This window comes from Hypanus sabinus, chromosome 10 (assembly GCF_030144855.1).
Source record: "Hypanus sabinus isolate sHypSab1 chromosome 10, sHypSab1.hap1, whole genome shotgun sequence".
Taxonomy (NCBI): Eukaryota; Metazoa; Chordata; class Chondrichthyes; order Myliobatiformes; family Dasyatidae; genus Hypanus; species Hypanus sabinus.
In genome coordinates, this window is record NC_082715.1 from 49949276 (window position 1) to 49975763 (window position 26488).

The following is a 26488-nucleotide window of genomic DNA, read 5'->3' on the forward strand; positions in this document are numbered from 1 at the left end:
GTCAACAATGATCCTTCTAAGGTGTGTGCGTGCACACATCTTTTGCTACTTGCACACAAAGGAATTTAAACTGTGCACTCTATCTTACTGGCATGTTCAATATGTTTCATGACTGTACACAATCACATTTCCTTTTTTGGTTTCTGATGCAGACGGTGTTGACAGTGTGGAATTTGCTATGATTTATCTGCAGATTTCAGATTGGGCTTATTTATACTGTTTTTATTGAAGACATATTCAGTGCACACAAGAAGATGCAAAAAGTTGCACAAGATTTTTGCGTACACTGGTTATTACAAATGGAGGGAACATTGGATGTCAGTTATGCCTTCAGGATCTGGGAGGACACTCTGCTGGCTAGAAAGAGATATTAGTCCTCTACCTTCTCCTATCAGATCCCCCCCCCCTTCTCCAGCCCTTTATCTCTTTCACCGATTGACTTCCCAGCTCTTTACTTCTTTACACTTCTTCCTCCCGTCTCCCCACCTTACTATTTCACTTCATCTATTTTTTCCAACCTGAAACGTCGACTGTTTATTCATTTCCATAGATGCTGCCTGACATGCTGAGTTCACTCCAACATTTTAACAGGGGTGATTGGAGCTTTCATTACATGCACGTGCAGTTCAACTCTTTGAGTGATTATGCAGAAAGTCTGGTGGTATTTCTGTTTCAGATAATCGGAAATTGCAAGTAAGAAAATGGACCCAGGCCACGAATTTATCAATCACCCCCGGTATGTGCGCGCGTGTGTGTGGGGCAGTAAAATGGGAAAATAGTTGTGGGGGCTGAATTCTTTTTCAAGGCACTGCCCTCACTCCGTCCCATTTGTCCTGCTGAATCACTTGCAGTGTCTTGGCTGCCCAAACATATCGCCCCACAATGTTTCAACAAGAAAAATGGTTTGCGAACGGAAGCATTCCCCGCTTCCTTTCCGCTATCTGGTGGTCGCCCATTTCTTTCTCCACTGCTTTGGAGGATTACTCTCAGAATTTACCGCGACCCCGGCCCGAGCGGTTCGCGCGCTCCCGGCGCGTCCTGTGCGTGCGTGCGTGCGCGCGACCCGCCCTGTTGGACGGGTTGCCTGGGTGACGCCGGGGATGTCGGAGCTGCACGAGGCGGCGGCGGCGGGCGACGCTGATCTGCTGGAGCAGATCCTGCAAAAAGGGTCGTGCGACCCGAGCATGAAGGATCCGGACTGGGGCGATCGGACCCCGCTACACTGGGCGGCAGCTAAAGGTCGGGTGGCGGGGTGTCTGCAGCGCGAACCTTCGCCCCGGTCCGGTAGCCATCTCCACTCCCAGCAGGAGTAAGGGCCAACCCAGACAGTCGCTTCCAATCCCCAACCCAGACAGTCGCCTCCAATCCCCGACCCAGAGATTCGCTTCCAATCTCCGACCCAGACAGTCGCTTCCAATCCCTGACCCAGACTTTGCCTCAAACTGTGTGAGACTGTAGGTAGATCTAGTCTCTGTATCTAGCTGAAAGTTTAACTTGTCTCCCAGACCGTGTGCAATACAACTGTGACCGTGCTTGTCATTCATCTGAGTCAGTCTCGAGTGACCTCTGTGTCTTTGCAGTCTGCATTCCCCCCTCGGTCGGTCTGCACCGAACCTTCACCTTCATTGCGCTGTGTGAATTTGTCACGCCCCTCACTCTCGGTGTTGTTTATTTCCATGTCTCTATCTGTGCGTTTGTATGTGGGAACTCCCTCTGGCCTGTCTTCAGCAGATGCTTCCTGTTCCTCCTGTAGACTCTTCCATCCAGCGTGCAAACTATGAAGGATCTTGGTTGCTGATGTCTGTCGCAACCACAGCTGGTTGCCAAGTGTCTCCTCTCTGTATTCTGACATTTTCACCTGTATGCAGATCTGCTAACTGTCTTGTATGTCTGTCATAGTAGCTGTTTTGCTTTTTTTGCTTGTACTTTTGCTTGTCATGTACTTGAACATTACCTTCGGGAGTCAGTAGAGTTGTGGATGTTGGGGGTTTGGACTTCAGACAACGTCCCATCAACAGCAGTGCAGGAGAGAACCACACACCCTCAATCGGTGTGTTGCGGTATTCGAGCAGAGCAACGTACGGGTCACTGTTGCTGCTTTGAGCCTTCTGGAGCATGTTCTTGAAAGTTTGTACAGTTCTTTCTGCTTGTCTATTAGACTGAGCGTGCCCTGGACTGGAAGTAACGTTGAAGTTCCCAGCTTTATGAGAACCCTCCAACCTCACCACTGGCATATTGTGGACCATTGTCACTGACAACAATATCTGGAATACCATGTCTTGCGAATGTCGACTTCATTGTGGTAATGACACAATGTCATTAATTGCACAGTGTCACTGAACTTGGTGATTTCCGGATATTTTGAATGGTAGTCCACACAAAGCAGATATTCTGCATCATTGTAGTGAAAGAGATCTGTGCCAATCTCCTCCCATGGTCTTCCTGGTAGTGGGTGGGGAAGCAGAGGCTGTCCTGGATTCTAGTCCTGACGAAGGGTCTCGGCCTGAAACTTTGACAGTGCTTCTTCCTATAGATGTTGCCTGGCCTGCTGTGTTCCACCAGCATTTTGTGTGTGTTGTTGTTTGAATTTCCAGCATCTGCAGATTTCCTCGTGTTTGCTCTCTTGGATTGCTGTTTTTGTTTTCATTACAGACAGCACACTGAGACACAATGTCCTCTATCTCAGTTGCCTGGCCAATAGAGAATGTCCCTTACTCTTTCTTTACATTTCACTATCCCTAGGTGTGACTCATGAATTCTGTTGAGCATTTCCTGTCTCATTCGGTTTGGTACGATGAGTTTTGCCGCTTTGAACATTAGTCCTGATGCATAGCTGATTTCCTCTTTAAATGTCCAGTATTTCTGCATTTCCTTTGGAACATCTGTTCTTTCTGTTGGCCATCCATTCATTGTAATGTCTCTTAGCATTTGCATTTCAGGATCTTCTGCAGTTGCTTTCCTGAACATGTTCAACTTCTCCTTAGAGATGGGTAGCTGAGGTGTAACCCAGTTGACCTCCAGCTCTGTTCCTAGCAACTTCCTTTTGCTCTTTGAGATAAAGGCTCAAAGCGTCAGTATTGTACAGTTCTTTTCCTGGCTTATAGGTGACTGTGAGAGTGTACCTCTGTCGCCTTAGAAGCATCCTTTGCAGCCTCATAGGAGCTTGGTGAAGTGGCTTTTTGAAGATGCTCTCAAGTGGTTTGTGATCACTCTCAACCTGGATTTCTTTGCTATATACATACTGGTGGAACTTCTCGCACCCATAAACTATGGCGAGTAATTTCTTCTCGATTTGAGCATATCGGCGTTGACAGTCTATAAGTGCTCATGATCCATACGCCACAGGCCTCCCATCCTGCAGTGTAACAGCTCCTATTCCTTCCGAACTGGCATCCACAGACATCGTCACCAGTTTATTGACTTCATAGAACTTGAGTGCTGGTGCATTGGTAACCAACTGCTTCAATGTGTCAAAACTTTTCTTTTGTTCATCTTCCCAATGCCATTCAGTATTGCTCTCTAGTAGCTTTCGAAGTGGAGCACTGACCTCCGATAAGTTGGGAATGAACTTGGCAAGATACTGTATCATGCCCATGAACCTCAAAAGTCCTTGCTTGTCTTCGGGTGGTGGTAGCTGTACCACAGCCCTGACCTTTTCATTATCTGGTTTTAGCCCATCAGCGCTGGGTACGTGACCTATGTATTTGATCTCTGTAGTTCTGATCTTACATTTACTTTTGTTCAGTTTTAGGTTGTACTCGCGTGTGCTCTCTAGAAGCTTCCTCAATCTCTGATCATGCTCCTCAATGGTGTCACCCCATATCAGCAAATCATCAATGATGTTGACCACCCCATCCAGGCCTTCAATCATTTGTGCTACTGACCTCTGGAATACCTCCGATGCAGAAGAAATCCGAAGGGTAGATGCAGGAAATGATATCTCCCTATGGGTGTGTTGAAAGTGCATAATTTGGAACTTTCCTCATCCTGCTTGATCTGCCAGAAACCTTGATTTGCGTCTAATACTGAAAAGTGTTTCGCATTAGGCATGTGTTACGAACCCCGTAACTGGGTGTCTTACCAGCAAAGATAGGAGTGTCCGTTGAAGTCTTAAGATACTATTTTCAACAGTATTTATTAGTAAAAATACACAAAAATAATATCAATGCAAATATACAGATAATATACGTCATCAATACGAAACCTAAAAGTGCGGGTATAATAATAATCAATAAGAAATAAGCTCTATCATTGTCTAGGGGATAATGGATTGTCAGATGGAAATATAAAGTTCAGTTCAGTTCATGCAGGCTGCGGTAGTTGTTGGTCGCTGTGTTGCAATTGTTGGAGAGAGAGAGAGAGAGTAACAGCTATTGACTTGCTGACTTTCCTTTATGATCTTGATCCATCGATGCGTTGTTGTTGTGGCCATTCACGTATGAACCCTCCGTCCTTTAGCTAGACTGTTCTTCCATGGTGGACTCGTCACCCAGGCAAGGGTGGACATACACACAAGCCCCCACCGGTCTCGTAGCGTTTCTCCTGGTGCGTCTGGGGGGTGTTCCCCAGACCTTGCTTTTATCCCCACTCACGGGGTCTCAGGTGTCAGTCAGGTTGGGATGCTGCAACCCATCAAACCAGCCCACTCTTGTTGCCCCCTGAGGGGTTTCGATGAATAGAACAGTACCAAATACACAAACCTTCTCCAAAAGACAATAGCAGTAATCAATGGATCCGTTCCTCTTTTGTTAGGATGAGACATTCCACTTTGTGTATCTCTGAGCTGTCTCTCTCTCCTTAATTTTTCATGAGCCGTTATCAATAACAACTGTCCTGGCAGAGTCCTGTCTCTCTCTCACTTCCTTGATAACAGCATCGGAATAGTAGCGATTTGCGATTCTCCGGGGGGGGGGGGGGGGCATTGGCGATTTTGTACCCTTCTGCCCATCAGAGTTGTTCATCATTCGTAACACATGCGGGAGACAACCTCTTCAACCTTGAGCAGCGGATAGTGCTCTCTTTTGATGGCTCGGTTTAGATCTTGTGGATCCATGCAAATCCTCATCTTTTTTTCTGTGACCACTGTCACCATACCATTCACCCAGTTGGTCGGTTCTATTTGTCTCGTTATGACTCCCATCTGTTTCATTCTGTGTAGCTCCTCCACTACTTGATCCCTGGGAGCTACTGGAATCTTTCTTGGGGCATGCATGACTGGTGCAATAGTTGGATCAATCTGGATATGGTGTTTCCCTGGTAAACATCCTAGTCCAGAAAACAAGTCAGCAAAGTCTTTGAGAATGTCATTTTCTTTTACAACACCATAGATTCACTTCACCAGGCCTAGCTTTGTGCATGTTGCTTTGCCCAGTATTGCTGGAACATGTTGCTGTACCATCTCAAACTCTTATCTTGTGTTTTTGTCCTTTGTACAGACAGGTGAGTGTTTTCTTTCCCAATGCGCCATCTTGTGGCCAAAATATGCAACAAGCTTCCAGGTGGATTCTCTCCGTCTTCCTCTGATGTCCAGAGAGTTGAATGTTTCTGCTAACATGACATTGCACTTTGCCCCAGTGTCAAGCTTAAATGTCACATTCCTCCTGTTTATTATCAGATCTTGAGTCCAATCAGCTTCATCCTCCATGTCTGCATTGTGAATATTCTTGATGCATACCTCCTGTTCCACTTCGACTGTGCCAATGAACATGTCACTGTTGCTCTCACTCTATTACACAGCATGCATTTTCCTTGCTTGCTCCTGTGATTTGCACATCTTTGCAAAGTGATTTCTAGCATAACTTGCATGTCTGACCAAAGGCTGGACATTTTCTGTATCCATGTTTATAACCACATCTGTTGCAGTTAACTTCCTTTTGATCATCCTTTGGAGCTGGCTTTGTCCTATTCTTGTCAGTTTTCACAGTTTTGATTTTGTACACTTCAATCTCTTCATTGAGCACTTTAAGCTGACTTGACGTGATCTCGCTGGCACGGCAAACATTAATCGCCTTTTCTAATGTAAGCTCCGCCTCTCCCAACAGCCTGCCTCGCACTTGATCATCTTGCATGCCGCATACAATCCTGTCGCGTAGTAAAGAATCATGCAGTTGTCTGAACTCACAGTCTTTTGCCTTGTTCTTCAAATCTGTTACATAGGCATCTATGGTCTCTGTCGGTTCTTGAGCCCTCGTAAAAAATATGTGTCAGATGTACGGTAGGTTTTTTCTCGGCTCACAGTAAGCTTGAAACTTTTTCTTCAACACTTCAATTTTATCTTGCTCATCATCTTGGAAGACAAACGTGTTGCAAACCTTTATTGCCTCTTCCCCCGCCACATGCAGAAACGTCGTCTTGTCATCTACGCCGCTAGTGGTGCAAAACAGCTCAAACTTCTGGATCCATATTTTCCAGTTTTCAGCAAGATTACCTTGTAGGCTTAAACTTGACGGTGGCTGTAACTGTGACATCTTTTACGTGTCTTTTCCTTTTTTTTCGCCATTTCTTCTGACGCCATGTAGTATTGATGTGACTTGGACATAGCTGTAGATTGAACAACCATGTTTATTCAACAGACTTCCATTTTTCTTAACTCCCGTCCTGACTTCATACGCACTCTGACCTACGAATACTCACACAATACATTACAATCCCCAACCCAGAGAGTCATTTGCAATCCTTCTCTTTTTTTCCCGAAACAATAGACGCCCCCCATGCCAGTAACCAGCATCACTCCCACTTCCCAGCTCGTTTTGTCACATCCGCAACTTTGGAATATCTATCTCTCCTCCCTCTCTCCCTTCCCTCCCTCTCACGCTCTTGCCTTCCCTCTCTCCCCTCCCTCCCCCTCCCCTTCCGATCCCTCCCTCCCACACCCCTCTCCCTCTCCCCGCTACCCCCTTTTCTCTGCCCTCCTTCACTCCTTCTCTCTCTCCCACCTCCCAACCCCTCTCTGCACCCTCCCAACCCCTCTCTGTACCACCTCCCAACCTCTCTCTGTACCACCTCCCAACCCCTCTCTGTACCACCTCCCAACCCCTCTCTGCACCATCCCAACCCCTCTCTGCACTCTGCCAACCCCTCTCTGTACCATCTCCCAACCACTCTCTGCACCCTCCCAATCCCTCTCTGCACTCTGCCAACCCCTCTCTGTACCACCTCCCAACCCCTCTCTGTACTACCTCCCAACCCCTCTCTGTACCACCTCCCAACCCCTCTCTGCACCCTCCCAACCTCTCTCTCCACCCTCCCAACCACTCTCTGCATCCTCCCAACCTCTCTCTCCACCCTCCCAACCACTCTCTGCACCCTCCCAACCCCTCTCTCTCCACCCTCCCAACCCCTCTGTACCACCTCCACCCTCCCAACCCCTCTCTGTCCACCCTCCCAACCCCTCTCTGTACCACCTCCCAACCCCTCTCTCCACCCAACCCCTCTCTCTCCACCCTCCCAACCCCTCTCTCTCCACCCTCCCAACCCCTCTCTGTACCACCTCCCAACCCCTCTCTGCACTCTCCCAACCCCTCTCTCCACCCAACCCCTCTCTCTCCACCCTCCCAACCCCTCTCTGTACCACCTCCCAACCCCTCTCCCCACCCTCCCAACCTCTCTCTCCACCCTCCCAACCTCTCTCTCCACCCTCCCAACCTCTCTCTCCACCCTCCCAACCACTCTCTGCACCCTCCCAACCCCTCTCTCTCCACCCTCCCAACCCCTCTCTCTCCACCCTCCCAACCCCTCTCTGTACCACCTCCCAACCCCTCTCTGCACTCTCCCAACCCCTCTCTCTCCACCCTCCCAACCCCTCTCTCTCCACCCTCCCAACCCCTCTCTGTACCACCTCCCAACCACTCTCTGCACCACCTCCCAACCCCTCTCTGTACCACCTCCCAACCACTCTCTGCACCCACCGAACCACTCTCTGCACCCACCCAACCACTCTCTGTACCATCTCCCAACCCCTCTCTGCACCCTCCCAACCCCTCTCTGCACCATCTCCCAACCCCTCTCTGCACCCTCCCAACCACTCTCTGTACCATCTCCCAACCCCTCTCTGCACCCTCCCAACCCCTCTGCACCCTCCCAACCCCTCTCTGCACCCTCCCAACCCCTCTCTGCACCCTCCCAACCCCTCTCTGTACCACCTCCCAACCCCTCTCTCCACCCAACCCCTCTCTCTCCACCCTCCCAACCCCTCTCTGTACCACCTCCCAACCCCTCTCCCCACCCTCCCAACCTCTCTCTCCACCCTCCCAACCTCTCTCTCCACCCTCCCAACCACTCTCTGCACCCTCCCAACCCCTCTCTCTCCACCCTCCCAACCCCTCTCTGTACCACCTCCCAACCCCTCTCTGCACTCTCCCAACCCCTCTCTCTCCACCCTCCCAACCCCTCTCTCTCCACCCTCCCAACCCCTCTCTGTACCACCTCCCAACCCCTCTCTGCACCACCTCCCAACCCCTCTCTGTACCACCTCCCAACCACACTCTGCACCCACCCAACCACTCTCTGTACCATCTCCCAACCCCTCTCTGCACCCTCCCAACCCCTCTCTGTACCACCTCCCAACCCCTCTCTGTACCACCTCCCAACCCCTCTCTCCACCCTCTCCACCCTCCCAACCCCTCTCTGTACCACCTCCCAACCCCTCTCTCCACCCTCCCAACCCCTCTCTGCACCCTCCCAACCACTCTCTGCACCCTCCCAACCCCTCTCTCTCCACCCTCCCAACCCCTCTCTGTACCACCTCCTCCCTCTCCACCCTCCCAACCTCTCTCTCCACCCTTCCAACCCCTCTCTGTACCACCTCCCAACCCCTCTCTGTACCACCTCCCAACCCCTCTCTCCACCCAACCCCTCTCTCTCCACCCTCCCAACCCCTCTCTGTACCACCTCCCAACCCCTCTCTGTACCACCTCCCAACCCCTCTCTCCACCCTCCCAACCCCTCTCTCCACCCTCCCAACCACTCTCTGCACCCTCCCAACCCCTCTCTCTCCACCCTCCCAACCCCTCTCTGCACTCTCCCAACCCTCTCTCTCCACCCTCCCAACCCCTCTCTGTACCACCTCCCAACCCCTCTCTGCACTCTCCCAACCCCTCTCTGCACTCTCCCAACCCCTCTCTGTACCACCTCCCAACCCCTCTCTGCACCCAACCCCTCTTTCTCCACCCTCCCAACCCCTCTCTGTACCACCTCCCAACCCCTCTCTCCACCCAACCCCTCTTTCTCCACCCTCCCAACCCCTCTCTGTACCACCTCCCAACCCCTCTCTCCACCTTCCCAACCCCTCTCTCCACCCTCCCAACCTCTCTCTCCACCCAGCCACTCTCTGCACCCTCCCAACCCCTCTCTCTCCACCCTCCCAACCCCTCTCTGTACCACCTCCCAACCCCTCTCTGCACTCTCCCAACCCCTCTCTCTCCACCCTCCCAACCTCTCTCTGTACCACCTCCCAACCCCTCTCTGCACTCTCCCAACCCCTCTCTGTACTACCTCCCAATCCCTCTCTCCACCCTCCCAACCCCTCTCTGTACCACCTCCCAACCCCTCTCTGTACCACCTCCCAACCCCTCTCTGCACCCTCCCAACCCCTCTCTGCACCCTCCCAACCCCTCTCTGTACCATCTCCCAACCACTCTCTGCACCCTCCCAACCCCTCTCTGCACTCTGCCAACCCCTCTCTGTACCACCTCCCAACCCCTCTGCACCCTCCCAACCCCTCTCTGCACCCTCCCAACCCCTCTCTGTACTACCTCCCAACCCCTCTCTGTACTACCTCCCAACCCCTCTCTCCACCCTCCCAACTCCTCTCTCCACCCTCCCAACCCCTCTCTGCACCCTCCCAACCCCTCTCTGCACCCTCCCAACCCCTCTCTGTACTACCTCCCAACCCCTCTCTGTACTACCTCCCAACCCCTCTCTCCACCCTCCCAACTCCTCTCTCCACCCTCCCAACCCCTCTCTGTACCACCTCCCAACCCCTCTCTCCACCCTCCCAACCCCTCTCTCCACCCTCCCAACCACTCTCTGCACCCTCCCAACCCCTCTGTCTCCACCCTCCCAACCCCTCTCTGTACCACCTCCCCCTCCACCCTCCCAACCCCTCTCTGTACCACCTCCCAACCCCTCTCTGTACCACCTCCCAACCCCTCTCTCTCCACCCTCCCAACCCCTCTCTCTCCACCCTCCCAACCCCTCTCTGTACCACCTCCCAACCTCTCTCTCCACCCTCCCAACCCCTCTCTCCACCCAACCCCTCTTTCTCCACCCTCCCAACCCCTCTCTGTACCACCTCCCAACCCCTCTCTCCACCTTCCCAACCCCTCTCTCCACCCTCCCAACCTCTCTCTCCACCCAGCCACTCTCTGCACCCTCCCAACCCCTCTCTCTCCACCCTCCCAACCCCTCTCTGTACCACCTCCCAACCCCTCTCTGCACTCTCCCAACCCCTCTCTCTCCACCCTCCCAACCTCTCTCTGTACCACCTCCCAACCCCTCTCTGCACTCTCCCAACCCCTCTCTGTACTACCTCCCAATCCCTCTCTCCACCCTCCCAACCCCTCTCTGTACCACCTCCCAACCCCTCTCTGTACCACCTCCCAACCCCTCTCTGCACCCTCCCAACCCCTCTCTGCACCCTCCCAACCCCTCTCTGTACCCTCCCAACCCCTCTCTGTACCATCTCCCAACCACTCTCTGCACCCTCCCAACCCCTCACTGCACTCTGCCAACCCCTCTCTGTACCACCTCCCAACCCCTCTCTGCACCCTCCCAACCCCTCTCTGCACCCTCCCAACCCCTCTCTGTACTACCTCCCAACCCCTCTCTGTACTACCTCCCAACCCCTCTCTCCACCCTCCCAACTCCACTCTCCACCCTCCCAACCCCTCTCTGCACCCTCCCAACCCCTCTCTGCACCCTCCCAACCCCTCTCTGTACTACCTCCCAACCCCTCTCTGTACCACCTCCCAACCCCTCTCTGCACTCTCCCAACCCCTCTCTCTCCACCCTCCCAACCTCTCTCTGTACCACCTCCCAACCCCTCTCTGCACTCTCCCAACCCCTCTCTGTACTACCTCCCAATCCCTCTCTCCACCCTCCCAACCCCTCTCTGTACCACCTCCCAACCCCTCTCTGTACCACCTCCCAACCCCTCTCTGCACCCTCCCAACCCCTCTCTGCACCCTCCCAACCCCTCTCTGTACCATCTCCCAACCACTCTCTGCACCCTCCCAACCCCTCTCTGCACTCTGCCAACCCCTCTCTGTACCACCTCCCAACCCCTCTGCACCCTCCCAACCCCTCTCTGCACCCTCCCAACCCCTCTCTGTACTACCTCCCAACCCCTCTCTGTACTACCTCCCAACCCCTCTCTCCACCCTCCCAACTCCTCTCTCCACCCTCCCAACCCCTCTCTGCACCCTCCCAACCCCTCTCTGCACCCTCCCAACCCCTCTCTGTACTACCTCCCAACCCCTCTCTGTACTACCTCCCAACCCCTCTCTCCACCCTCCCAACTCCTCTCTCCACCCTCCCAACCCCTCTCTGTACCACCTCCCAACCCCTCTCTCCACCCTCCCAACCCCTCTCTCCACCCTCCCAACCACTCTCTGCACCCTCCCAACCCCTCTGTCTCCACCCTCCCAACCCCTCTCTGTACCACCTCCCCCTCCACCCTCCCAACCCCTCTCTGTACCACCTCCCAACCCCTCTCTGTACCACCTCCCAACCCCTCTCTCTCCACCCTCCCAACCCCTCTCTCTCCACCCTCCCAACCCCTCTCTGTACCACCTCCCAACCTCTCTCTCCACCCTCCCAACCCCTCTCTCCACCCAACCCCTCTTTCTCCACCCTCCCAACCCCTCTCTGTACCACCTCCCAACCCCTCTCTCCACCTTCCCAACCCCTCTCTCCACCCTCCCAACCTCTCTCTCCACCCAGCCACTCTCTGCACCCTCCCAACCCCTCTCTCTCCACCCTCCCAACCCCTCTCTGTACCACCTCCCAACCCCTCTCTGCACTCTCCCAACCCCTCTCTCTCCACCCTCCCAACCTCTCTCTGTACCACCTCCCAACCCCTCTCTGCACTCTCCCAACCCCTCTCTGTACTACCTCCCAATCCCTCTCTCCACCCTCCCAACCCCTCTCTGTACCACCTCCCAACCCCTCTCTGTACCACCTCCCAACCCCTCTCTGCACCCTCCCAACCCCTCTCTGCACCCTCCCAACCCCTCTCTGTACCCTCCCAACCCCTCTCTGTACCATCTCCCAACCACTCTCTGCACCCTCCCAACCCCTCACTGCACTCTGCCAACCCCTCTCTGTACCACCTCCCAACCCCTCTCTGCACCCTCCCAACCCCTCTCTGCACCCTCCCAACCCCTCTCTGTACTACCTCCCAACCCCTCTCTGTACTACCTCCCAACCCCTCTCTCCACCCTCCCAACTCCACTCTCCACCCTCCCAACCCCTCTCTGCACCCTCCCAACCCCTCTCTGCACCCTCCCAACCCCTCTCTGTACTACCTCCCAACCCCTCTCTGTACTACCTCCCAACCCCTCTCTCCACCCTCCCAACTCCTCTCTCCACCCTCCCAACCCCTCTCTGTACCACCTCCCAACCCCTCTCTCCACCCTCCCAACCCCTCTCTCCACCCTCCCAACCCCTCTCTCCACCCTCCCAACCACTCTCTGCACCCTCCCAACCCCTCTGTCTCCACCCTCCCAACCCCTCTCTGTACCACCTCCCCCTCCACCCTCCCAACCCTTCTCTGTACCACCTCCCAACCCCTCTCTGTACCACCTCCCAACCCCTCTCTCTCCACCCTCCCAACCCCTCTCTCTCCACCCTCCCAACCCCTCTCTCTCCACCCTCCCAACCCCTCTCTGTACCACCTCCCAACCTCTCTCTCCACCCTCCCAACCTCTCTCTCCACCCTCCGAACCCCTCTCTGTACCACCTCCCCCTCTCTCCACCCTCCCACCCCCTCTCTGCACCACCTCCCAACCCCTCTCTGCACTCTCCCAACCCCTCTCCCTCCACCCTCCCAACCACTTTCTGTACCACCTCCCAACCACTTTCTGTACCACCTCCCAACCCCTCTCTGCACTCTCCCAACCCCTCTCTGTACCACCTCCCAACCCCTCTCTCCACCCTCCCAACCCCTCTCTGTACCACCTCCCAACCCCTCTCTGTACCACCTCCCAACCCCTCTCTGCACTCTCCCAACCCCTCTCTGTACCACCTCCCAACCCCTCTCTCCACCCTCCCAACCCCTCTCTGTACCACCTCCCAACCCCTCTCTGTACCACCTCCCAACCCCTCTCTGTACCACCTCCCAACCCCTCTCTGCACTCTCCCAACCCCTCTCTGTACCACCTCCCAACCCCTCTCTGCACTCTCCCAACCCCTCTCTGTATCATCTCCCAACCCCTCTCTGTACCACCTCCCAACCCCTCTCTGCACTCTCCCAACCCCTCTCTGTACCACCTCCCAACCCCTCTCTGTACCACCTCCCAACCCCTCTCTGCACTCTCCCAACCCCTCTCTGTACCACCTCCCAACCCCTCTCCTCGTTTTTCCAAATTCCTGTCCTGTCCACCATGTGGCTGTTTTTCGGTCTGTCATGTGACATCACGTGATTGATCGATTTCACCGGCTTGTCCATCTATTAATTAATGTTTGACCTGCTAAACCTGTGTGTGTAAATGTGTTCGTTGTTTCTGGGTGGCTATGGATCAAGCAGCCCTATTTGGACACGATAAGTGTTCTGTTCCAACCGCATAGTTTTTCTGAATTGTAATGGTGGTGATGAGGATTAAGTCTGTGGCACTCCCTTTTTTTGGAATGCATGCTCACATTTGAACAATTGGAAATTTGAGAAATAGTGTGATCCACAGTACTCCTGGAATACAGGAGCAAGGATGTGATGCTGAGTCTTTATAAAGCACTGGTGAGGCCTCACCTTGAGTATTGTGAACAGTTTTGGACCCCTCATCTTAGAAAAGATGTGCTCGCATTGGAGAGGGTCCCGAGGAGGTTCACAAGGATGATTCCAGGAATGAAAAAGTTATCATACGAGGAATGTTTGATAGCTCTGGGTCTGTACTCACTGGAATTCAGAACAATGAAGGGGATTTTTCATTGAAACCTTTCGAATGTTGAAAAGCCTGGACAGAGTAGATGTGGAAAGGATGTTTCCCATGGTAGGAGAGTCTAGGACAAGAGGGCACAGCCTCAGGATAGAGGGGTGCCCTTTCAAAACAGAGATGTTGAGAAATATCTTTAGCCAGAGGGTGGTGAATTTGTGGAATTTGTTGCCACATGCAGCTGTGGAGGCCAGATCGTTGGGTGTATTTAAGGCAGAGATAGAAGGATTCTTGATAGACTCGGTGGGCCAAATGGCGTAATTCTGCTCCTGTGTCTTACTGTTTTATGGAATGTTTATGTCAAATGTTTGAATTGTTTTCTTCATGGCAAACGACATCAGTGATCCCAAAACAAAGCCAGTATCTTGCTCTGTGTATGACATCTATGACATCGTCTGAAGTTTGTTGAGTCCCGATTTTCCCACTTTGAAATCTTATGGGAAATTTGTGAGATTAATTTGGTCTCATTACAATCCTAAACCATTAGTTCCAGTGCAATGCTTTAGATTCTACACTCGTATCCAGTTAGGAAATGAATCAGTGGCAACGTTTGTTGCTGAATTCTGTGATTTTGGTACTGTTCGAGGAGGTATGATACGCGATGGCTTGGCCGTTCTGGGTGCGTGATGTTCGCATTCAATGTCACCTACTGGTAGAACACTCAAGTCAGCCATTGAAATTGCAAATGGCATGGGGATAAGAACGTACTTCTGCTGTGTCAGTGCAAAGTACAAGGAGAAGTGACATCCCACCACCTACAGATTATACTGACCTTAACAAGGTGTCCCGAGGTAAGAATAAAGGAACACTCTAGGATTCCGACGTACCATTGCAATGAATATCACCAGAAGCCTATTGACTGTCGACAATGAGACTCCATCTGCCATACTTGGCAAGAGTTTACCGATCTTGGCCTCTATTCAAACCAGAACGTTTCACTGCAGCACAGTACGTGGTTACGGAGCTGGATGGATTTGTAAGACACTCAGATGGTTTAGGGCCAGTTCCCCTATGTTGATGGCTTTAAAGATTAACAACATCCATTCCCTTTGAATTGAATTGAATTGAATTGACTTTATTTCTTACATCACGTACATGAGGAGTAAAAATCTTTACGTTACATCTCCATCTGAATGTGCAATGTGCAATTCCTAGTAGTTTCTAATAAATAGTATTGTTACGTCTCCTGTAACTGGATAACTTACCAGCAAAGATAGAGAGGTCTGTTGAAGTCTGTTGTCACTATTTTCAAACGTTTTTATTTATAAAGGGACACAAAAGTAGGGTTAATACATACATTCAGATAGTGCACATCGTCAACATTCAATCTAAAGCGCGGGTATAGTAATAATCATCATTAAGGAGTGAGCTCTGCTGGTGTCTAGGGGTTAATAGATTGTCCGTTGGAAAATATAAAAGTCACTCTGAAAGTCTGCGGGCCTCAGCCCTTTGAAAATCACTGGGTTTTGCGTGGGGCGACAGAGAGAGAGAGATTGGAGGGAGAAGAGAAAGAACTTGCTGAGTCTTGATGAATCTTCCGTGAAATCGGGGGAGCGTTGGTTTTCTCTCCCCGATGTGAGTTAAAAGCGGTTTTCTGTGATTCCAGCCACAGATTCCAATCCCGGAATCTAACGCACGTGGCTTCCTTCAGAATGGCATCCCGCTGCTGCGGGACCACTCTCTCGTGTCTTCTGGGTGCGTCTGAGGGGCTGTCCCCCTGAGACTCTCCTTTATACTTCCTCACGGGGTCGCAGGTGTCAATCAGGTTGGGATGATGCAATCTCTCTCTCAACCAGCCCACCTTGCCCGAGGGCTTTTCACGTGGTCTTCATGAGACAATAGTTGCTGGCATCTTATTCTGTATCCCTGGTGGGACGTGCAATTTTTCACGTTTCTCTCTCTCTCACTTCCTGGGTCTACTGACCCCCCCCCCCCCCCTCAACGGGTGCTCTTGCGATTCTCACAAAGGAGGGGGCTGGGATCATAACAGTATGTACAACAGGACAGTCAATATAGCCAAGAAATACAATTGTATCAGTGTGAAGAAGCTGTCCCAGAGCCTGTTGGTCCTGGCTTTAATGCTGCGGGACCATTTCCTGGATGGTTGCAGCTGGAATAATTTGTGGTTGGGGTGACATGGGTCCGCAGTGATTATTCAGGCCTCTTTTATGCACCTGTCTCTGTAAATGTCCTGAATAGTGGGAAGTTCACACCTACAAATATGTTAGGCTGTCCGCACCACTCTCTGCAGAGCCCTGCAATTGAGGGGAGTACAGTTCCCATACCAGGCAGTGATGCAGCTAGTCAGGATGCTCTCACTTGTGCCCCTGTAGAAAGTCCATAGGATTTGGGGACCCATGCCAAACTTCTTCAACCGTCTGAGGTGAAAGAGGTGCTGTGGTGCCTTTTTTGCCATACGGCCAGTATGTACAGACCACGTCAGATCCTCAGTGATGTGTATCCCGAGGAACTTAAAGCTGTTCACCCTCTCAACTCCAGACTCATTGATGTCAATAGAGGTTAGTCTGTCTCCATTCCTCCTGTAGTCTACAACCAGCTCCTTTGTTTTTGCGACACTGAGGGAGAGGTTGTTTTCTTGACACCACTGTGTCTGAGTGAGGACTTCTCTGTAGGCTGCCTCATTATTATTTGAGATTAGGCCAATCAGTGTAGGGTCGTCAGCAAGCTTAAATAGCAGATTGTAGCTGTGGGTGGTGACACAGTCATGAGTATACAGAGAGAAAAGGAGGGGGCTTAGGACACAGCCCTGGGGGGGGGGGCTCCTATGTTGAGGGTCAGAGGGCAGAGGTGAGGGAGCCCACTCTTGCCACCTGCCGGTGATCTGACAGGAAATCCAGGATCCAGTTGCGCAAGGCAGGGTGAAGGCCAAGGTCTCGGAGCTTCTTGTCAAACCCGGAGGGAATTATGGTGTTGAGTGCCAAATTAGTCCAAGAACAGCATTCTCACCTAAGCATCCCTCTTCTCCAGGAGAGTAAGGACGGTGTGTGGAGCACCTTGACACCGAGTGTGTTATTACTCTTTGTGGTGAAAAGACTCTTTGAAGACACTTCGATCACCATATTACAGACTGCAGACTTACACGGGGGATCAGTTACAGACGCTTGGTTGTGACAGGGTTCTTCTTGAGCATGAAAGTCAATCACCAACAACCAGTGACTGAGGAAGCTGTAGTGACCTTACTTGCGTGTGATTACTTACTTACTTAGTTGTGTGTCAGATGAAAACCGACATGTCAGTCAACAGCTTACTCAAGCAGTATAAACTTTTTTTCAGCAATCCTGATGAAGGTAAGCTCAAGGATACCAAAGTACATTTTCCAGAATCGGACACAACCAAACCAAAGTTCTTCAAGGCATGTTCCCTGCTGTACATGCTTCTCCCCAACATTGAGGCGGAGCTTATGCAGTTATAAGAAAATGGGATAATTGACACTGCAAGATTTTCACACTGGGCAACCTCTAGTGTGCCAGTGGTCAAGAGTGATGGAAGCATAAAAATATGTGGAGATTACAAGGTCACAGTGAATTCATGCCTACCCACCAAGACAAACCTGATTCCAAAGATGGAACACAACACTAAGAGGCTGAAAGTTCTTCACTAAATTTGACCTTGCATGTGCATTTCAACAGCTTGAGCTGGAAGAGCAGCCTTGGAGCCTCTCACTATTATTGCAACCTGCAAAGGCTTGTCCCAGTATACGAGGCTCCTGGTATACAGCATAAATTCACCTCCAGCAAATGTTCCAACTTACCATCAAATCCTGCATTAAAATTGTGCCCAACACAATAGCTTAATTTGATAATATTCTGATTACCGCCTCGACCTTAAAAGATCTGAATAACGTTGATAAAACCTTCTCCTGACTGATACAACTTGGTCCATGACTAAAACACGAGAAATGCATCCTTCTGGCAGATCGAGGGTTTTGTTTGTGTTCCAAAGGTGTACATCCACTCAAAGAAAAGCTTTGCTCCGTTCCTGAAGTCCCAGCACCACGGAATATCCATGAGCTTTGCTCTTCTTTGGGCATGTTCAATCATTATGCCAGATTTTGCCTTTTACAGACACACTTTTTGCTCTGTTTAATGGTTTGTTGAAGAAAGCTGTGAGGTGGTGGAGGGAGTGGAATCAGCTCTTCAGAGAGCTGAACAAGTGCTGACTCAATCCCAAGCGTTAATGCACGTCAGACCCAGAGTGCCAATGGTTTTGTACTGTGATGACTCCCTGTATGGTATTGTTGCCATGCTAACCCAGGAGAATATATACGGCGATGAAAAGCTTGTCGCTCTTGCGTCAAGCACCCTTAACTCAGCCAAATTAAACTACGTACAGTTGGACAAGGAAGCATTGGCATTTGTTTTTGGGGTCATGTGTTTTCACCATTGCCTGTACGGCCAGTGTTTCGAGATTCATACGGACCACAGGCCATTGGTGGGATTGCTTGGTGAGATCGAGACCATGCTGGAGATGGCACCACCAAGGAAACACTGGTATGCCTCTCTGCACATGGGTATACGATATCTAATGTTTCTGGGAGAAACAATTACACCGTAGATGGCTTAATTCGTCTTCTGTTACATGAATATCCTTGCAAGTCAGAACTCCTAAGCAAACTGGTACTACTGACGGACTGGTTCAAGACATTTCTGATCATCATTTCTCAGGTACAAGAAGAAACTGAGCGAGTTTATGGGATTATTCAGTACCTGAACAAGAACTGGCCAATCCTGTTACACATGTCATTCTTATATTACAAGTAAGAAGAAATTTTCAAACAGAAGAAGGACACTACCGTGGCTGACAAGTGAAGTCAGAGCCAAAGTAAAGGCAAAAAAGAGGGCATACAAGGAAGCCAGAGCATGAGGGAAGATAGAGGATCGGAAAGCTTTTAAAAACTCACAGAAGGAAACTTAAGAAAGTCGTTCAGTAGGAAAAGATGAATTATGAGAGGGAGCTGGTGACTAATATTAAAGAAGATACTAAAAACTTTTTTAAGTATATAAAGGGTAAAAGGTAAATATAGGACCAGTAGAAAACAATGCTGGAGATATTGTAATGAGAGATGCATAGATGGCAGAGGAACTGAATTCATACTTTGCATCTGTCTTCACAGTGGAAGACATCTGCAGTATACTAGACATTCAAAAGTGTCAGGGAAGTGAAGTAGATGCATTGAACATTACGACTGAGAAGGTGCTCAGGAAGCTTCACGGTCTGAGGATGGATAAATCACCTGGACCTGATGGAATGCACCCTCAGGTTCTGAAGGAAGTAGTTGGAGAGACTCTGGCATTGTACCGGATGACTGGAAAATTGCAAATATTATTCCGCTATTTAAGAAGGATGGGAGGCAGCAGAAAGGAAACTATAGACCTGTTAGCCTGACATCAGTGGTTGGGAAGTTGTTGGAATCGATTGTTAGGGATGAGATTACGGAATACCTGGAGGCACATGACAAGATAGGCCAAAGCCAGCATGGTTTCCTGAAAGGAAAATCCTGCCTGACTAACCTACTGCAATTTTTTGAGGAAGTTATGAGCAGGGTAGATAAAGGAGATGCAGATGTGCTGTACTTGGATTTTCAGAAGGCCTTTGACAAGGTGCCGCACACGAGTCTGCTTAGCAAGCTAAGAGCCCATGGAATTACAGGGGAGTTACTAGCATGTGTTTCTCTCCATTTGAGCTATTGATGGGCCGTAGGTTGCGTTCCCAATAGAATTTATTGCGCCCATTGCTGGAGGACCGAGTAAGAGACAGACAAAAGACAATGAAAGTACGGTACGATTCAAATACAGAACATGGAAGCATTGAGGTGGAAGATCTAGTTTATGTTCACCTGAACCCTGAGAGCCCGAAGATGGACAAAAGGAAAAGTTGTAGTGAAAGAGGGTCATCGAGTTACTTCAGCACTTGAAGATGGTAGTGTTTGCTGCCGACATCTAGACCACATCAGGAGACAGCCAAGTGAATCTCTCATTCCAGAACTAGCTGGTGGATAAGACGGGTTAGCACCACAACTTATTGATGCAGAATCCCCAGTTGAAAGCAGTGAATCTGGACCAGCACTCGATTCTGGGGTTTCTGGATTGTCAGATCAGAGCAGAAAATCGGTGAAATATTATCAGGCTGGTTTCACCTAAAAACTTTCGGGTGGAGAGATGTCTTAATCACCACGTGACTCTTTATTGGTCTGTCATGTGACATCACGTAATTAATTGGTTTCACTGGCTTGTCCATCTATTAATTAATGTTTGACCTGCTAAACCTGTGTGTGTAAATGTGTGCGTTGTTTCCAGGTGATTATGAGTCAAATGGACCTATTCTACTGCACAGGACATGATATACATTCTGTTCCAACCTCTGGTTTTTCCCTTAGTTGTAATACCTCCACTCACTCTCCTCCCTCCCCCACATCCTGACTCTTCTCCCTGTCCCCTCCTCCTTTTCCCTCTCTCCCCACTCTCACCTCTCTGCCTCCACCCTCCCCCCTCCCCATCTCTCCCCTCTCTCCTCTCCCTCATCCCTCTTTCTCTCTCCCTCTCCCCTTCCCTCTCCCCTACCCCCTTCCCTCTACCCTCCGCTTACTCCCTCTCTCCCCCCTCCCCCCTCTCCCCTCCCCCTCCCCTCCCCCTCCCCCTCCCCTCCCCCTCCCCCTCCCCTCCCCCTCTCTCCTCCCTCCCCCTCTCTCCTCCCTCCCCCCTCTCCCCCTCTCTCCCCCTCCCCCTCTCTCCTCCCTCCCCCCTCCCCCCTCCCCTAATCACATATTAACATTTTTTTAGTTTGTTTAATCTTTCCAGATGTCCCATTCCAGGTATGTGTTAGACTTTGACATCAATGGTTCCTAATATTTTTCAAGTTTAATTTATGCATCTGTTTATTTTCCAGCAATATATCATGCAAGTATAATAACATGCACTTTTATCAGCATAATCTAATATTTAATTGCTTGAAAAATTCATATTTTCTGCCCTTTTCCTTCTAATTTAATACACTCTCAATTGTGCTTTTTTGGTATTATCTGATAATTTTGGATGTTTTCCTTGTTCCTTGGTAACCAAATCTAAACATATTCAATATGATTCAGAAATAAGATGTCAGTCTAGCTGTTTGGATTACTTCAGGGCTTGTGGTGGGATTCATGCATGGTCATGCAGGCCTTACAAAAATATTTAAGTGGCCTTTGAAGTAAAATTAGCAATTTATCACGTGGCTTTGCGGAAATCTACACAGTGTAATTGCTTTGTAAACCACTAGGGTGCTCTCTTGCCATGCAATTTTTTTATATTTATTCCAGTACTGTGTGGCAGAGATTTGAGGATCTTCATACCTTCAGATGTTTCTTAACCAGGTTTAAATCTACTTTGCTCATTAGTTTTTAGCCAGTGTGAGATAATGAGATGACAGATTAGTTTTATAAAGATAAAGATTAGCTTTATATTTGTAATGTGTGCATCGAAACGTACAGGGAAATGCGTTGTTTGCATCACCAATCAATGCAGTCCGAGGATGTGTTGGGGGCAGCCCATAAGTGTGGCCATTCTTCTGGCACCAACGTACTGACCCTTACTAACTCATCTCTATATCTGTGAAATATGGGAAGAAAGCAGAGCATCTGGTTACAGGGAGAATGTAGATGCTCGTTACAGGTCGTGACTGAGAATTGGACCGCAGTTGCTGGTGCTGTAAAGTAACACACCAGCCATAATGCTACCATGTTTTCTCATGTATGAAATTTGTACATACATAATTGCAATGAATACTTCATTAGAACGGTACCTTATGGTATACATCCTTTGACCACTATGTGCCAATCTTTTAACTTACTCCAAGATCAATCTCATGCTTCCCTCCCACATAATCCTCTATTTTTCTTTCATCCATGTGCCTATCCAAGAGTCTCTTAAGTGTCCCTAATATATCTGCCTCTATATCTGCGTTCCATGCACCCCCCACTCTGCGTGAAAAACTTAACTTCTGATATCCCATCTGTATTTTTCTCCAATCACTTTAAAGTTATGCCCTCATGTGTACTTGAAATATTCTAAATTATTCTCATTCCAAATCTTTTCTAGGCATGCACCAAAGTAAGGCTTTTCGATCTTTTTTCCATTTACTAATCAAAAGCCAAATACTTTATAACCAAGCTTATTTTGAAATAAAAATGTTGGACTCTTAGTTATATTCTGATTTTGCTTCTGATCAGGTATCTGTAATGATAGTACAGATTGCCTATCCTACTTGAATTAAATTCAGATGTTCTTCAGTTTTGAACATAATATGAAGATTTCTATGCTTTATGTAAAATACTAATTTGGAAATTTTGACAGGGAATGCAGACATGGTTAAGCTCCTCATAACAAGTGGGTCACGTCCCTGCTTGAGAACAACCACTGGATGGACTCCAGCACATTTTGCTGCAGAATCTGGAAAGCTGTCTGTCCTTAAAATGCTGCATTCACTACATGCTCCTGTTGACAAAGCAGACCTGTATGGGGACACCCCCAGAAGAATGGCAGAGATATACGGTCAGGGAGACTGCGTTAAATTTCTCGAAGTGTGAGTAGTTGCCCAAGGTATTATAAATAAGTTTTGCAATGTTTGTGATGATAGAACTTAACATTTTCTTCAGCCAATCGTAAAATGATTTGATTAGCCATTGAATGGCAGATGGGAAACATTTTTAAAAAGTGTAAGAAATTGAATGAATACAGTAATTAGGTTGTACTACCAAGGAAATAAGTGTTAAATCCACTGTGGGGCATTAACAGCTAGATGGCACATCTGTCCAGGAATGCACACATCTGCACTTAACGGCTTTCTGTGTCTGTGCACTGTAGTACATAAGGACAGAATGCGCAGGTCAGAAGGCATTTGCAGTGCACTAACCTGAGGGGAAGGATTCAAATCTTGTCTCTTGGGTTCATTCATTTGAACGATCTCACCTCATTAAAATCGAGGTGTTTCTTTCTTTTAACTTTAATTTACGTGTTTTATGTGTAATTGAATGCATTCGTTTTTTTAGAAAATTGAATTTTTTAAATAATTTACAAATTGTCAAAGATGTTCTGGAATGGTGGAAAGGCCTGACAGTACAAGCTGTGAGAAAGCTACTTGGGCAGTCTGGCAGTCCATGGGCAGGGCCATAACTTCCCTTGGTTGGTGCTAGATTGTAAGTCACAGTCCATTACAGCTTACAGAATTATTGCAGCACCAAGGCTGTGGTACATTTGGAACCGTGATACATGTGTTTTTGAATATCTTGCAAGATCAAATGCAAGGTATGCCCGAGCTTAATAGGAATTGCATCCCACAAGCTCTCTAAGTAGCATATCTTATTGGTAATAATGATATTCTATTATTCATTTTAAAGTTCCCAAATTATTAGAACTAATTATTCATTTAAAAATATACATTAATTAAAATTTCCCTTTTCTTTCAGAGCAGAGCAAGAGTGTTCCAATTACAGAAGGGCTGCTGAGATGAAAGGTATTTTATTAGATGACACAGATGAAGAGTGGGAAAGTCAGAAGGAAAGCAAAACAGCTGAAAAAAGGGAAACTGTCAGTAAGAGTATCATTACATGTAAGCTTCAGACACAGGTGAATAAAGTGCCTAAAAAAGGAAAATTACCAAAAATAAACAAAGTTTGCAAAAAAGAAGTACAAGTTGAATACCCCTTATCTGAAATTCCAAAATCCAAAAACCTCTGAAATCCAAAGTATTTCTAAATGCTGATATGACGTTTCAAATGAAGAATTCCACAAGGCGTGAGGAAGGTTCCTAGGCGATAATGCAGTTCTCTGCGCATCACAGATAGTTTAAGAGGTGACTCACATTTATAATAAACAGAAGTTGATGAAAAATGGAAAAGCACTGCATAAAGCAAAAAATGATCTTGGATCATGTATTGAAAGAATGAAGTGAACATATGAAATTTAATGGTATGCTGATCATGAAGCAAGCAAAGATCCATCATGACAAACTGAAATTTAAGAGAAAGCGTGGCATTATATTTTTAATGATTTATAAAACTTAAATGATAAAGTAAGTGTTTGCTGATCGCGAGGCAACAGGGAAATTCATGGATGAGTTTTCAAAGATAGTCATTGATGAAAATCTAACACCGGACAATGCTGATTGTTTTTATACTTTACGTAAAACCTAAAAAAAGTAGAATATAAACACAGTGTATTGTGACCTTTTAATCAAGAGACAGCATCGTAGATAGAGATTGAAAGCTTGCCATTGTTTGTCGTCATTCAACAGCTGATTCAGGTATTTTCCCTATGTTGCTGTGCTGTTTTTGTTACCCTGCACGCATTACATTTTCATTGTATTAATGGTATGTAAAAATACTTACTGTTAAGTACTGTATGTGTGATGAACAAGTATAAAACAAAGACTGCTTACTGGTAGCACGTAAATTCAGAGTCAGAAATGATGGCAATCACAAGCTATCTTATGTATTTCAAAAGCTGAGACACTTCCAGCCCCAAGCATTTTGGATAAGGGGGTACCCAACCTGTAAAATAAAATTATCTTCAAGTCAGAAAAGTCATGCAGCCTTATTACTTCAAATTGCTTAAACTGAAAACTTGATTTAGATTGACTCAAGACCAATGTCCAAAGGCACAGACTGATAAGTGATTTTATATTCCTGCAGAAACACGCACTTGATATAAGGTGTGCCAAGGCTGCACATCTACTGTTGCAGGTTGACATCAGCCTGGAATTTTCTAGGAAACTTTATTAAATAGCAAAAGAACTGTACTGTATCTTCAATGCATTTTTGAATATAGCGTATTGTTGCAAACATTGGTCCCTCATTTGTGATTTCTGGTTATGGAAGCCTGCTACATAATTTTCTTCCACAATCTGCTTTCTTATTTATAAATCGAGGTTTGCTTTATACTTAACCATACTGGACCCTTGATAAATTTGCTTCATGGAGAGGACCAAGCTGGAGGACTGAGCTTTTCAATGTACTAACTCCTAATCTGCTTTACATTGGAAGTGGAGGAGGTCAGTGCAACAGAAGCACATTGTTCTGAAGTAACCATAGCAGATAGAAGTGATAGATGGACTTCAGTTGTACCGTTGTCCAGTACTATTCATGTGAAACTATATTAGATTGGTTGGTAATTTTGAATAGCAAAGATCTCAATAGTGACTTTCAGGCACAAATGTTGCCAAAGGGGTATTAATTTTCTCTTTTGTTACTACCCTTAACAAGTTAATCTTTTTTTTCAGCTACATGTTGGCATAACTATATCTTTAAAAAATCTCTCATAGGCCTTGATGGAAAAGTGGATTTCAAAGCTGATACTTTCTTGGGTTTGAATTAATCTCAACCTACATGTTTTTACAGCCTGTGAACTGCCACAGTCTTGTTGCTGTAAAATGAATGTTTCCTTTAGTTACAGAACCACGTCTACCAAGTAGATACACAGTATTTTGTGCAATTAAGACTGATAACTTGGTGGTGAGGACTATCAAATATGTTTCTTTGAATATTACAGTGACATTTTGCTCCTCTTGATAGAAGTGTTCAATCATAACATAAACTTTAATCTTTGTTTATAACTACAATAAATAATTTTAACTGTAATACACTTGGCAAAATGTATTGTCAGTTCATAACTTATTACTTCTTCACCCAGTCTAATAACTGAAAAATTAACACTCATATACTGTACTTTATATTTGATATTTAGCAACAAAAATTTCAAACTCTTTCTGCTGCAATTTGTATTTTAATCTGGTGGTGTAATTAAATAAAAACACGAAATGCTGGCAGAACTCAGCAGGCCAGACAGCATCTATGGGAGGATGCTGTCTGGCCTGCTCAGTTCTGCCAGCATTTTGTGTTTTTATGTATTTCCAGCATCTGCAGATTCACTCGTGTTGCCTTTGTTGTTGTTGGTGTAATTGAATATTGCTTTTTATTATGTTCTGATGGTGGGACTTTGATTTTTACATTCAATTTGTTACGTATTCAGGCAACAATAAATATATGAGTTCAGCAAGGGTTTCTTATAACAAACAACACGTTTATTAAACACAGAAAACAAACCCCCCAAAAGTAAACAAACACTACCGTAACCGGAAACAGCTGCTGAGCGGCAGCCCAAACAGTTCTTAAAGTGATATTCCAAATACAGTTCTTAAAGTGATATTCCAAAAACAGTTCTTAAAGTGATATTGCCAAAGGTTCGATATGCTCACAGTCCATTTAAAAAAAGGAGAGACTTTATAGGACGATTTAGGTTCTCTTTCACGTCGCTTGCTTCGATCCCTGACGTTGAACTTCTCACGAAGAA

At 47.9% G+C, this 26488-nt stretch overlaps 1 protein-coding gene across 1 annotated transcript; it reads left to right on the forward strand.

The window, feature by feature from the left end:
• Positions 1 to 962: 962 nt before the first annotated feature.
• On the forward strand, positions 963 to 26488 carry LOC132400649 (ankyrin repeat domain-containing protein 66). The gene is made up of 3 exons (XM_059981830.1): positions 963 to 1239; positions 22496 to 22724; positions 23608 to 26488. The coding sequence occupies exons 1-3, from the start codon at positions 1101 to 1103 to the stop codon at positions 23876 to 23878; spliced, it is 639 nt and encodes a 212-aa protein (XP_059837813.1). The 5' UTR covers positions 963 to 1100; the 3' UTR covers positions 23879 to 26488.

Coding starts and splice junctions, on each gene's coding strand:
- LOC132400649 (XM_059981830.1), top strand. CDS start 1,101: ATGTCGGAGCTGCACGAGGCGGCGGCGGCGGGCGACGCTGATCTGCTG. Junction 1,240..22,495: donor ACACTGGGCGGCAGCTAAAG/GTCGGGTGGCGG, acceptor AAATTTTGACAG/GGAATGCAGACATGGTTAAG. Junction 22,725..23,607: donor TGCGTTAAATTTCTCGAAGT/GTGAGTAGTTGC, acceptor CTTTTCTTTCAG/AGCAGAGCAAGAGTGTTCCA.